Source organism: Scyliorhinus canicula, chromosome 7, assembly GCF_902713615.1.
Source record: "Scyliorhinus canicula chromosome 7, sScyCan1.1, whole genome shotgun sequence".
NCBI classification, from domain to species: domain Eukaryota; kingdom Metazoa; phylum Chordata; class Chondrichthyes; order Carcharhiniformes; family Scyliorhinidae; genus Scyliorhinus; species Scyliorhinus canicula.
Genome location: NC_052152.1, coordinates 59,274,162 through 59,288,388, shown reverse-complemented (window position 1 = coordinate 59,288,388; position 14,227 = coordinate 59,274,162). Strand labels below are relative to the sequence as shown.

The 14,227-nt window shown below is 41.4% G+C and overlaps 1 protein-coding gene across 1 annotated transcript in view; it reads left to right on the top strand.

The window, feature by feature from the left end:
• LOC119969003 (ATP-dependent RNA helicase DDX3X-like) overlaps positions 1 to 13,907 on the top strand; it is a 49,391-nt gene extending 35,484 nt beyond the window's left edge. Inside the window, exons 8-17 of the mRNA XM_038802108.1 lie at positions 870 to 961; positions 1,050 to 1,148; positions 1,225 to 1,385; positions 3,830 to 3,974; positions 5,462 to 5,606; positions 6,269 to 6,450; positions 6,654 to 6,771; positions 6,919 to 7,072; positions 10,148 to 10,266; positions 11,125 to 13,907. Of these exons, the coding sequence (XP_038658036.1) occupies positions 870 to 961; positions 1,050 to 1,148; positions 1,225 to 1,385; positions 3,830 to 3,974; positions 5,462 to 5,606; positions 6,269 to 6,450; positions 6,654 to 6,771; positions 6,919 to 7,072; positions 10,148 to 10,266; positions 11,125 to 11,201 (1,292 nt within the window). The 3' untranslated portion in view covers positions 11,202 to 13,907. The remainder of the gene's footprint in view (positions 1 to 869; positions 962 to 1,049; positions 1,149 to 1,224; positions 1,386 to 3,829; positions 3,975 to 5,461; positions 5,607 to 6,268; positions 6,451 to 6,653; positions 6,772 to 6,918; positions 7,073 to 10,147; positions 10,267 to 11,124) is intronic.
• The last annotated feature ends 320 nt before the right edge of the window (positions 13,908 to 14,227 follow it).

Here is a 14,227-nt window from a genome sequence, read left to right as displayed (position 1 = left end):
TGACCCTTTGTGGCCACACTTGTATTAATCTGTAAACTCATGCTGAGCTGCTTTAAAATTGATGCTTGGTCAGAAGATTTGCCTAGACTTGTGCTTTAATTAATTCTGCAATTTTACTTTTGGAATGTCGAAGCAGCTTGTTTAGTTGCTATTGAGAACAGGTGAAGGTTATTCACCCCATCAAAATCTGTCTCCTTAAATTATGACCTGTATCTTGCCTCCCTTGATTCCATATCCCAGCGACCATTGCATAACAAATCTTTAAATTTTCAATTGACCTAGCCTGAAGGTGATTCTGCACAAGGTCCACTCCAAGGCAAATATCACTGAGCTTCATATAACAGCAGTATTACTTGTACTCGGGCTTCACTCCATTGAAACAAAACCTTAAGCTCATGTCGCTTTTTTTTTGGCAGCTGTCCTCATTTTCTGACTTCTGTACATGGCCCCTTTTAAAATCTCTGCTTTCACAATTGCTGGCTTGTTGGTGTAGAAAGTACTAATGGCTGTCTAGGGTACAAAATCTTCATTGAATTCCATCTGCCAGAGTTTGACTCCGTTCTCTCTACCCTTTGGAACCTCCTGCACTTATCTGTACAACCTAACCTAATGTTAGAAAACTTGGGTATACAATTGTGCATTCCATTCGAGGTCCCAGCACAGTTCCTAGATACACCGTTGTTGCACCGTGCCAAGTGGAATACATGCCCATTATTGCTTTGTAACCAATTCCATCAAATAGATTACCTCCAATTCATGCACTTTGGACTTCCTATTGAAGTTGAATCTGTAGAAGTCCAATGAAGGTCAAGTAGAGGGTTAGTGTAATTTTTCCAAATTTAAGACAAAGATTTTTATTACCTCTCCAGGCTCTGGGAAAACGGCAGCATTTCTGCTTCCCATTCTTAGTCAGATCTATGCAGAAGGTCCTGGTGAAGCTTTAAAGAATGCAAAAGCTCAAGTAAGTGATCTTAATATTTTTCAGATTCTGAAATGGTATTCATTTTCAATATTTCTGTACCCTTATTAGTGCATGTCTATTCCAATAGGATTCCTCTAAATATGGTCGTCGTAAGCAATATCCAATTGCTTTGGTTTTGGCACCTACCAGAGAACTTGCAGTACAGATATATGATGAATCCAGGAAGGTGAGGTTTTAAAATAGCCCTTGCTATTTATAATTTCACCAGAAGCTGATTTACAATTTCACATTTTTATTTGCAGTTTGCATATCGTTCTAAAGTTCGTCCTTCTGTAGTTTATGGAGGAGCTGATATTGGGCAACAAATCAGAGATTTGGAGCGTGGATGCCATCTACTTGTCGCCACTCCTGGACGTTTAGTTGATATGATTGAGCGGGGCAAGATTGGATTAGAATATTGCAAGTATGTTGAAGTCTTAATATAAAATGGATTGTGTTTGGTCTAACTTAGTAGAAAACCAAATTTAATACTCCAGTTATGCACTTTAATCAACAAATAATGTATTTGCCTGTTTTCCCATTGGGCAGCAAGATGTTCTCCTCTTCTGACTTCTGTTAGTATATTGATACTGTGCCCAATGAGTTTGGATCATATTCACTATTTTAAAAATAAAGTCAAAGCCTAGTCATCTTTCGAATTTGGATGACTTTTTGTTTGCCAGTCCATACTTTTTGCATCCACCTGAGAGCAGATGGTGCATCAGTTTAATATGTCATTTGAAAGAAGATCCTTTCAGCAGTGCACTTCATCAGTACTATTCAGGAATGTTGGCCCAGACTAGTGTGCAAGTCCTGGAGTTGGAGTTGAACTCTCAACCTTCTAATTCTGGTGGGAGTGCTACCAACAAAGTCATAGTTGACATGACAAAATGTAATCCCTTAATCAAATCAAACCATTTCCTCTCAATTTCATGGTCATGTCAGTATTCTCTTTTAGATATCAGTGGGTGGCCTGAAGGATGACAGCATGAATAAAATCTGATGGGTTACCAGTTGAAATGTATCCTAGATTGCTGAAAAGAGGCCAAAGTTGATAGTAACTGGTTGACTTCAGAATGTACTGCTGTAAGAAATTATTGAGTGCACTCTACAAACTCCTCTTTCAGATTACTGTTGCCATCAGGTTACCGTTGTCAATCTGATTTACCCAATCTACATGTGAATAAAGTCACTCATGGTTATTGTGGTACCTTTGTTACATGCCTATTTATTTTTTCCTGTATACCCTGTCTGACCGTGCAGATATACGCTACACCCATGTCGCACTAGTTATCATCAGTGAAATTGCTACCCTGGTCCTGTACTGTGTTGTTGCCCTTTGATTTACTACACTCTCTTGCACAATTCCACCCGCCACTAATTTAAAGTACTCTTACCATGCTAGTTTGAACAACTCAACAACACTGGTCCCGGCATGGTTCAGATGAAGACCATCTCAGCAGTACAGCTCACTCTCTCTCTCTCTCTCCTTTCTCTCTCTCTCTCCTTTCTCTCTCTCTCTCCTTTCTCTCTCTCCTTTCTCTCTCTCCTTCTCTCCTTTCTCTCTCCTTCCCTCTCTCTCTCTCTCCCTCTCTCTCCCTCTCTCTCCCTCTCTCTCTCCTCCTCTCTCTCTCTCTCTCTCTCTCTCTCCTCCTCTCTCTCTCTCTCTCTCTCTCTCCTCCTCTCTCTCTCTCTCTCTCTCTCCTCTCTCTCTCCTCTCTCTCTCTCTCTCTCTCTCTCTCTCTCTCTCTCTCTCTCTCTCTCTCTCTCTCGTTCTTCTCCCCCCCCCCCCCTCCTCCCTCTTCCACTATATCACTTCCTCTTTCTCTCTCCCTCTCCTCTCTCCCCCCCCCCCCCCCCCCAAACACACCCACACCCACTGTGCCACTGATCAAACATTAGTGTACCTGGCAACTTCTGGATTGGGCATATCCATATGTTGAAAAGTGGTCACATGGGGCAGCACGGTAGAACAAGTTGATAGCACAGTGGCTTCAGAGCGCCAGGGTCCCAGGTTCGATTTCCCCACTGGGTCACTGTCTGTGTGGAGTCTGCACATTCTCCTTGTGTCTACATGGGTTTTCTCTGGGTGCTCTGGTTTCCTCCCACAGTCCAAAGACTTGCAGTTTAGGTGGATTGGCCATGCTAAATTGGCCTTAAGTGTCCAAAAAGGTTAGTTGGGGTTAAGGGGATAGGGTGGAAGTGAGGGCTTAAATGGGTTGGTGTAGACTCGATGGGCCAAATGGCCTCCTGCACTGTATGTTCTATGTTCAAGGACCATTCTGTATGATGAGGTGGCTGGTGACTAGTGGCGTGCCCATGGCTGTGCTTAAACGATGCTTGCAAGTGATTTGAGAAGCCACTGACTGACTTGACTGGGAGTTACTAACTGGAAAAAGGGAAAATAATGTGGATACAGCTTGGCAGCAAGTGCCAGAGGCAGCATCACTTGCTAGCTTCACGTGCAGCACTTGTGACAGAACCTGCCTCAAGGATGGGCCTTTTAGCAAAATTGCGCTAAATGAAGATTCTCCACCAGATTGTGTCCAGTCTCTCTTGGATGGAAGAATGCCAACTGCTGGTGCATGCTGAGTCAGGCAAGGAACAAATTAGCAATGATTCTTGGCAATTCATTCGTGAATGTTACTGAGATGAGTGCTGTCTGATGTCTAATAGCAACAAAATTCTTAAGGGGTCCAACTTGTTTTTTAAAAAAAAAACTTGCTTAAAGGCTTGCAAGTCACTTGTCATTCAGACCACTTCAGTGTTTGGTATGGGAGGGATTTTGTACAGCTTCATAGTTTTAAACGGTTACCATTTTCTCCATGCTTCATTCTAGAATTGAATATATTTGTCCTTCTCCTTAAGGTATTTGGTGCTGGATGAAGCTGACAGGATGCTTGACATGGGATTTGAACCACAGATTCGCCGCATTGTTGAGCAGGATGCAATGCCACCAAAAGATGTGCGGCAAACTCTAATGTTCAGTGCAACATTTCCGAAAGAGATCCAGGTTAGTGACAATGTTAGAGCGAGACTGTTGGAAGTGTTGGTTGCGTGACCATTTTATTTTTTAAGTGGCATTGGGATTTTGATGATTTTGCCCTGCTGTGAACTGTTTCATCCGGAGAACACGAGGGTTTTGTCATTCTGGAGCTGAAGATATGGTTTCTGTTTTGTGCATCTGCATTCGAATTTTGCGGTTGCCCCACTGAAGATTATCTGTCTACAGTGCTGAGAATGGTATCACCCAAAATGTCTTTGGAAAGATACCTAGACTGTGGGACCTTGTAAATGTATTTTCTGCATTTAAATGAATTATTTAAGATCAGAACAGCATGGTAGCACAATGGATAGCACTGTGACTTCATAGCGCCAGGGTCCCAGGTTCGTTTCCCTGTTGGGTCACTGTCTGTGTGGAGTCTGCATGTTCACCCCGTGTCTGCGTGGGTTTCCTCCCACAGTCCAAAGATGTGCAGGTTAGATTGGCCATGCTAAATTGCCCTTAGTGTCCAAAAAGGTTAGGAGGGGTTATTGGGTTACGAGGATAGGGTGGAAGTGAGGGCTTAAGTGGGTTGGTGCAGACTCGATGGGCTGAATGGCCTCCTTCTGCACTATGTTCTATGTTCATCTGATTGTGTAGTCATTGCGAGTAAAATCTCATTGCTTGGTACAATTGAGTTTTAACTTGTATTGAAAAATGAATCTCCCTTGAAGGTGATTAATGCATTACTGGTTAAAATGACTTTGTTCTTTAACTGCAAAGAAGACCTTGAGTAAGTTGTAGCTTGCTTGTGACCAGGGTTAGCAGGAGCAGCAATGGTATTTGAAAGGTAGGATGAGGAAACATCTACTCAGCAAGTATTTTGGTAGCCAGCCCTCAAGCTAGCCTCCTCCACAAACATTACTAATTTTATCTTGTTATGCTGCCCATCTACGAATGCTGAGAAAATTACTTGATTTTTAAAAAAAACCTAACCTAGTGCTGAGAAAAAAAGCACGCTTTCCCCTTTCTCTTGTTCAACGTCCTTCCTGCAGTGCCTGTTGTGACTTCCTGCTTTGACATCTTTGCTGTGCTTGGATGTGACTGTGTCCTTAAACAAAACAGATGGCGTGCCCAGTGCAGTGGAAAATAATGTGATTGCGCAAGCAATTACTCTTACCAAAGAAGCAGGCTGCTTACATTCTGTATTCTGTAGAGGTGGCCAGACTTAATAGTCAATATAGTTTGGCAAGACATTTAAAGCTGCAGCATTGTGATTCATTGTGGTTACTAAATACTGAAGTAACATGCAATAGTTTCACTCGCTACTGTAATGATCTACCTATATTATTGTACCTGGTAAAATAGCAATTGCTGGTGACTTAATAAACCATAGAAATGACTTTTGACTTGTAATTTTGAATAAATAGTGGTGTAGAGAATTAAGATGTAATTTTGCACCATTTTTATAATCCGACTTTTTTTTTTAACTTTTCCTTGTGCAAATTCACCCTCAGATACTTGCTCGTGACTTTCTTGATGAATACATATTCTTGGCAGTTGGTCGTGTGGGTTCCACCTCTGAAAACATAACACAAAAAGTAGTGTGGGTGGAGGAACAAGATAAGCGCTCATTCCTGTTGGACCTCTTGAATGCAACGGGTAAATATAAAAAAAACTATTTCTGATAGCATAAGTATTATTCAGCTTCATCCCATTCTCTCTCTCTCTGTCTCTCTCTCTTTCTCCCCCCCCCCCCCCCCCCCCCCAAACAAAATGCTTTTGATTACTGCAGATTGGAAGGTAGCCAATGTTTACTATTTTAAGAAAAGAGACTGGGAACAACAGACTGAGAGCCTGACCTCCATAGTAGAGACAAAGCTAGAACCTAAAGAATGTGATAACTGGATACTTGAAACATAATGATAGGATTGGGCAGAGTCGATATGAATCATTAATGCTCTGCCCCAGAGGCCTGTGGAGGCTGTTGGTTTGTTCAAGACCAAGAACCTTCTACATAGTAAAAACATAGAGGGATATGGGAATAGTGCAAGAAAATGTCGTTGAAGTAGAAGATCAGCCATGATCTCACTGGATGGTCTATTCTTCTTTTTGTGACATGATTTTTGTTCTTTTACATATGAACATTTTGGGTATTAGTATCAATCTTTCCTCCCCCACTCACCACACAGACATATAATGTTTCAATTCAAGGCAGGCTTTTGTTTAACTATTTTTCATTAACTTTTTTTGGTTTGCCTTCAGACTAGGATTCTATCCTTCATTGTAAGGTGTCCAACCAATTGGTACTCTTTCTCTTTTAGGGAAAGACTCTCTTACGCTGGTCTTTGTGGAAACTAAGAAGGGTGCCGATTCATTGGAGGATTTCCTTTACCGTGAAGGTTATGCTTGTACAAGTATCCACGGTGACCGTTCTCAGAGGGATAGAGAAGAGGCTCTGCATCAGTTCCGCTCCGGGCGGTGCCCTATCCTGGTTGCCACTGCGGTATGTCTCAATTCTCAAATTGAGTAAACTAGTGTAACCAGTTGCCATTGTGCTCGTTTAGATTTTTGCTTTATACATTCTTCTGATAGCATACTCCCAGTTTAATGCCCAAACTAAAGGTAGTTTCATTAGTGTCAGCCAGATAATGAGCTCAATTCATTGTAATTGGTATTAATTTGGATAAAATATTTTATAATTCACAGGTTGCAGCCCGTGGACTTGACATTTCTAATGTCAAACATGTTATCAATTTTGACCTACCTAGTGACATTGAGGAGTACGTGCATCGTATTGGACGAACTGGTCGTGTTGGAAATCTTGGTATGTTACATCAATTGAACTAGGTGCCAGATTGGAATGTATTTAAATGCCGTTTTTAATAAATCTGTTAGTGTACCACTAATCATGCTGTTGTCTTTTAAAGTGCAGTATTTCTGCATGCATTTAAGTTGTTACTTTGTTTCTTAGGTCTTGCCACTTCATTCTTTAATGAGAAGAACAGCAATATTACAAAAGATCTTCTGGATCTGCTTGTGGAGGCTAAGCAAGAAGTACCATCCTGGCTAGAAAACCTGTCTTATGAGCAGCAGCATAGGAGCACTGGCCGTGGGCGATCAAAGAGGTAAGTTTCGGACAAAATGACAGTATGAAATTTGTTTATTTATTGTTGCATGTACCGAAGTACATGACCTGACAAGCCTTTAAATTTTGGGAGTTTGATGAGTAAGTCAAAAAAATTTGTTTCTACTTGTGGGGGTGGTCAAAATTAAGGATCCAATAATGTAAGATAGTAATTTAAAGGGGCGGCACAGTGGGTAGCACTGCTGCCTCATGGCACCGAGGTCCCAGGTTCGATCCCAGCTCTGGGTCACTGTCCGTGTGGACTTTGCACATTCTCCCTGTGTTTGCGTTCAACCCACAACCCAAAGATGTGCGGGGTAGGTGGATTGGCCATGCTAAATTGTCCCTTAATTGGAAAAAATGAATTGGGTACTCTAAATTTACAAAAAAAGTAATTTAAATCCAGAAAAGTATTCAAGTGAAACCTTTAACTTGCATGCTTAGAAGGGGAAGGGAGAGGTGTTTTGCAAGAAGGGGAGGAGGGGTGTTGTGCAGTTGGATGGGGACTGAGGGTGGTCAGTGGGGATGGGAGTGAAAAAGGGCTTCACTCAAAAGCCAGCAATTGCCTATCTCAAAATTGTACTTGAGGGTGGCAGTGAGTTAAGAAGCAGTTATATTAGAAAATGGTTTGTGAAGCACAGCAGTGCTTTGCTTCACATAACCCAGCTCGGCCATTTTCTGTTGCTGCATTTGTATTGTTCATGGGATGTTGCTGGCTGGAACAACTTTATTACCCCATCCTAATTTTTCTTGAGAAGGTGGTGGTGTACTGCTGTCTTGAGCTCCTGCAGTCCATGTGTCATAGGGCACCCACGGTGCTGTTGGGATGGAGTTCCAGGATTTTGGATTATGTACCACAGTCCCTCGGATGCCCAGTTTAGAGTTGCTGGATCTGTTCAAAATTTGAACTGGAAGTGCCGCACAACACGATGGAGGGTAGCCTCAGGATTCCACAAGAACTCTCTGGTTACTCCTGCCAGTACTGTCATGGATACATCTGCCTGTGACAGGTGGATTGATTAAGATGAAGGAAAGTACGTTTTCCCCTCTTGTATTTCCTCAGCAGCTATATCATTTAGGGCTTGGTCAGTAGTGGGTTCAGTCAGTAGGCACCCTTGGGGAAGTCCTCCACCCAGAGTACATTCTTTGCCCATGACACCCTCAGTGCTTGCTCCAAATGGTGTTCAGCGTGAAATAGTGATTGATCAGGTGGTAACCAGCATAAGGTTTCCTTCCCCTTACCTGATGTCATGAGATGTTATGGGTCCTCTCCGGTCTGTCCTGTTGATGGGACAGGACGTACACAGTAATGGCATGATTCCACCAGTTAGGTCTGATTCAGTGAATTTGTCAGGGTTGACTTATTTGTGGGAAAGTGCTTCCAATTTTGGCATAGACCCCAGATGTTAGTAAGGAGGATGTTGCAAATTGACAGGTCAGATGTACTTTCGTCATTTCCGGTGCCCAGACAAATGTTTGTTTTGTTCCTTTTTAAGCTTTGTTGTGCTTTGGTAAAACTGAGTGGTTGCTAGGTTAAACATCAGCCACATTTCTGTGCGTCTGGAGTTGCATGGAGATCAAACCAGATGAGGGTAGCAGATATCCTTCCCATAAGGACATTAGTAGGCCAGATGGGTTTTGCGGTCACCATTAGAGTAACTTTTAATTCCAGAGTTATTAATTGAATTTGGTGCGATTTGAGCCTATCCCCAGAGTGTTAGCCTGGGCCTCTGGATCACTAGTCCAGTGACATTGCCACCATACAGCCCCTATTACACGGGATGAAGTCCATACTAACTGCATTAAACGCTATGGGGATTATTACAATTTACAATTGGAACAAGTTTCTTGCAAGGCAAGGTCCTTTCTGTCTTTGCACTCCATGCAAATCCTGTAATTACCTGTTTCATTTAATTTGCTAACTTGATTATAACAACTAACTCTAGAAACTTTGCTCTGCTCCTGAGTAAGGAATTCAATTTGTAGCAGTCGTACCACTTGACCAGGACATGTTCACCATCTTGAGTCCAGTTCATTTCAAAGCATCTCATGCTGTATAGTGGCAGGTTTTTGAAAATTGAGCACTTTCAATGTGTTCCTGTTAGATTTGTTTAATCTAGAGACTTGTATTGCATTTATACTCCTGAATTGGATATTACTGCCGTTCCATATTTTTATGGATTGACCATCTGTTGTGATGCAGTACTTGCATTCTCTGAATTTTAATTGACCGCTTCATGTTGATTTCTGCTTTCGGGTTAAAAAGTGAAATAAATTTGGTGACCCCATTCAATGACTACATTGGGATAGAATTGCTGTAATGTAATTAGCGTTGATGTAAACATATCAACGTTTTAATTTGTCATACCAAAATATTCTTGATACACTGCAATGGGAAAAGAGTCTATAATTAATTTCAGTTTATGTTCTACAGTAGTCCCCCTTTATTAAGCGGGTGTTGGGGTCCAAGACAGCCACCCGCATTGCATCTGAGCCGCGGATATCCACGATGGGGGTTTTAAATTTATTTAAAAATCTATGCATGCGCTTCCCATTGTGAGTCGGCGGGGGAGAGGTCAGACCCCCGTAGACTCACTGAATCTCAGTGAGAGAGGAGCAGCCGGCAGTGTCAATTTCAGCCGGCAGTGTCAATTTCAGCGGCCGGCTCACTGTGATCCGGAGAGGGAAGCTGACAGTTGGGGTCCATAAGCCCCCCCCCCCCCCCCGCCGTATATCGCGGAGCGCGGTATAACGGGGGACTACTGTAATAGCTCAGATACCCTCTACTTCTTATAATAAAGTGCCAGGTCTAATTATAGAATTTGTGATGGGCTTAAACTGGCATTGGCTGAATACCAAAAGTAGTTTCTGTTTGCCTCTTTCTCCCTCCAGATGTGAGCTACTTATGATGTATTTATTTATGGTTATTTAACCACGTGCTTCCAGCCTCCAGTTTTGGCTGCTGACGTTTGAAACCCTCCATTTGTGCCATGCAAGTTACAAAGAATATTGGAATAGTAGAGCTGAGCGAAGCAATGTTGATTTCTTGGTAAAAGTGTGGAATTTTGTATTTCAGCCGGTTTGGAGCAGGATTTGGTGCCAGAGACTACAGGACCAGCAGCAGCGGCAGCAGCAGCAGCAGCTTTAATACCCGTGGAAGCCGCAGCACTGGTGGGCCTAGAGGATTTGGAGGAGGCAAGTTGTCTGTTGCGTTTAGTACTTGTGTTCAGTAAATTCTTAATGTGCATGCAGTTAATGTAGTCATTAGCAATTAAGTTTTTGTCTTGACTGGGAAAAGCTTTGGTTTGAGATTACTGATTACTTGTACTAATGTTAACTTAACATTAGGTATTTGCTGAATAGAATTTAAAACCCTCAATTGCAAAGTTTAAAAACTTAACCAGTTGAATATTGAAAATGGTTAAGGGCTACCTTAGATTGGAGCTGTCTCAAAATCGCCATATGATATCCCTAAATTTGTAGATGGGGCGACAACTGTTTTGATTCTGCACGAGTTAACTTATGCTGCACTCCTATTTGAGGTTGTCTTGCATGATTGTCTCCCCTCTCCTAAAGGCATTTGCCACCATGGATTATTGTTCAGTTCCACAAGTGCATTTTGTGTGGTACTGCGGTTATTTCTTTGAGCCAGTAAGTGTCAGCAGGCTATTAAAATAGTGGTCATCCCTCATGGCGCTGAGGTCCCAGGTTCGATCCCGGCTCTGGGTTACTGTCAGTGTGGAGTTTGCACATTCTGCACGTGTTTGCGTGGATTTTGTCCCCAAAACCCAAAGACATGCAGGGTAGGTGGATTGGCCATGCTAAATTACCCCTTAATTGGAAAAACTGAATTGGATACACTAAACTTTTTTAAAAAGAAAACAAAAATAGTGGCCAGCCCATGCCTTGAATTCATCTGTTTCAATATTGACTTGAGTAAGAATCTGGGTGTCACGGCCAATTGCTACTTCACCAAACAGCAAATGACACTGATCACTTTCATACACGTAGTAGAAAGTTTAAATCTTTTAACTGAGCATTTTTGTTTTCCAGGTGGCTATGGAAACTATTACAATGCTGATGGATATGGTGGAGCTTACAACTCCCAGGTGGATTGGTGGGGAAACTGAAGAATATATTGCAGTGGATGCCACCTTGCCAAACAAGCTAAATGGAAACCACATGTAACTGAGCCAGACTATACCTTGTGTAGCTTCAAGAACTCACAGTACATTACCAGCTGTGATTCTCTGGATTTTTTAAAGGGAGCTCAAATGCAAAGAGAAAACAGTAGCAGAGGAACACAAACCCTAGACCATGGAGAAAATGTGGCCATAAACAGCACTAGAATATTGGCTATAGATGTTTAAACTGTGTGCTGTGTTTAAGTTTATTTCTCTGTAACTGAGGATCATTTGTATGTTAATGTACTGTGCCTTTATAGAGGAACTTTTATTTTTGATGTCCTACTGGTTCATTGGGCCTGAGTTCTCACAATCATTCTCTAGCACAATCTGAGAGAGACTTGGGCAAAACAAACCTTGGCAGAAGCAGGGTGAAATGGCTTTCAGTCATTTACCCAGTTGCACTTAACATTGTTACAAGGCTGAAAATAAGCAGCAACCTCCATTACGGCCTTGACATGCGTGACCTGTAAAGACAACTTTGGGGCATTTGCAGCATTCTGATCCCTAATGTAGGGAACCGATGTTGCTCACTCTATCCTGGATAGATACCTGTTGGGGACATGGTCGTTTTATAAGCCATTCCAACAATGTGTACAGTGTCAAGTTTTAACACTGCTGTTTCAGATTAATACAACGAAGCAAATGCAAAGTTCAGAAAACTTGACATCTAGTAACTTGACAACATTTAAAGGCAGCTAGTTAACTAATTCAGGCTTGCCTGGAGTGGGCAGAAAGTAGCTAGGAATGTATTTTTTTAGGGGATTTTGAAAACTTGAAGTTTTTAGATATGGATGAAAATCCCATCCATTAGAAATCTTAAAATGCCTGCCGTATATAAAAGGAAATTTGAAATTTCAGAATGGCTAAATGGACCACTGCACCGAGCGACTGTACAGGCAGACTCGGCTGATTTTGGTCTGATACGCATGCTAGTGTTGTTTTTTGGTCAAGGGGAACGAACAGAAAGATCTCTGCAGCAGGCTTCTTTACTGAAAAAAAAATTACATTTGTGTATATTCAAGCTGCGTTACAAAGTTCAGAAAAGCCGCATTTAACTGTTTACTGTAGATTCTGTAAAGTTGCTCCACTAGGGTCTGAAGTTTGATGCTTGGAGATCACAGAGAATGGAAATGTACACATTACTGCACAAGGTGCCAACGCTGGCAATCTATCGCATATCCACTACAGCATTGTCGTGTGGGTTTCCTTTTGCACTGTCCATTATGTGGACGAATTGTCAGTTTAATCCGCTAAATCTGGCCAAAGATTAGTTTTCTCACCTGTTTAAATGTCAAGCTGCGCAATGCTGCAGTCAGGTGAGTTTAACTTCAAACTGCCAAGATAGGGTAGTTTTTTTTCCTTAGCTTAAGTGGCCAGACTACCAGTATAAAAACTACTGGAAATCTTAGGTGGTGGAGACCGAACTGAAAAGTAGCAAAAGAACTTATCAAGTGCAATACATCCAAGTGTGTTGTGCCTTCTTGTACTGAAATTCTCATCAATGGAAAGTAGATGCACTGACAGTATTGAGCTAATCTCTTGTGATGAATGGTGCTATACAGGTAGGTTTAGGCCCTTATACATTGTGCCCATCAGGTTTTATATAAGAGATCTAAATACCTTTAACAAATTTATTTTAATGCACATTCAGAAAGAATATTTTATATACAGATGTCTTGTCTTGCATGCATTTTCTTGAACCTCCAAGTCTTTTTTTGCAGTGATTGTCAAACGCAGCTTAGTTAGAAGGGGAGGGGGTGGGAAAGAGGCTAGATACCAAACCAGGACTATTTTGGGACCATGGGGGTCTAACAGTTGGGAATTAACTATTTGCACACAACAGATCTAGGTATTTTTGCTGCTAGTTTTGTGTAATATTTATTCATTTGACAAATATTTAATTTTTGTGTTTTTGTTTTGTAAGCCTAAAAGTGATTCTTTGAAAGTTCATAGAAAACCCGAAAAAGTAACTTGACCAAAAGACAGTCCAAAAACACTGGCACTTGAATGTTGAATGTCAACGTATGCGTGAATATATATACATATATTTCGGGGTAGCGTGAGCTCTTATTGTTAAGGTCATATTGGACCCAGAGTCAGAAACTGAACCACAACCCACTGCCGGCCTTGATTGCCGCTAATTCCCATTGTCCTATCAAATTTATTCGTGTGGGTAATTTGATCAAAACTGAAATAAAATATGCCAAGGTTTGGACAGAGTTTCTTAAATTCTAGAGGAAAATGTTTAGAAAATGGCAAAATGTTGAGGTACTCCAATTTGTTTTTTTATGTTAGTGAATGTCTGGCAAAGAGCAAATTTAATACATGTGGTTATCAATTTATTGTTGCATTTAGTTGCATTTGTGTATTAAGTGACTTGGGTATTCAATTTGACACTTGTAAGCAAGTGGTAGTTTTTAGACCTAACATTCATAAATTGTAGAAATACTCTTCATGCTATAACTTGCAAAACATAACTATTGCAGTGCATGAATGTGTCCAGTCTTGCTCAGTGTATTGAATACCTTTTAGTCACTGTAGATCTAGAATTTGCTTTCTCTAGTTTAGATGCTATGCTCTACATTGCACGAGACAACAGCTGTGCATTACTTGTATGATTTTATCAATAAAAGGTTTGAGCTGCATCAACTAATGGTTTTTGTGCTGACTTGTAGGAATGGGGAAAAATTAAGTTTCTATCTTGTCAAAAATCTCGACGTGGCAAGTTTTAAAAACTTCATAGACATTAGAAAATTACAGCTATCCGTAACTTGGAGGTAACTTTTGTATTTTTACTGAATGGGCCAGAGTGTTACAAATGGATCTTAGCCTTAGTCTATCACTTTATAGCATTATTATGAATGTGACTGTTGGTATGGCAAACATTTATTGCCCATTCCTAATTGCCTTTTTGTGTGTTTTGGGGGGGGGGGGGGGGTTGGGTTGGGGGAGTAACCGCCTTGAATTCC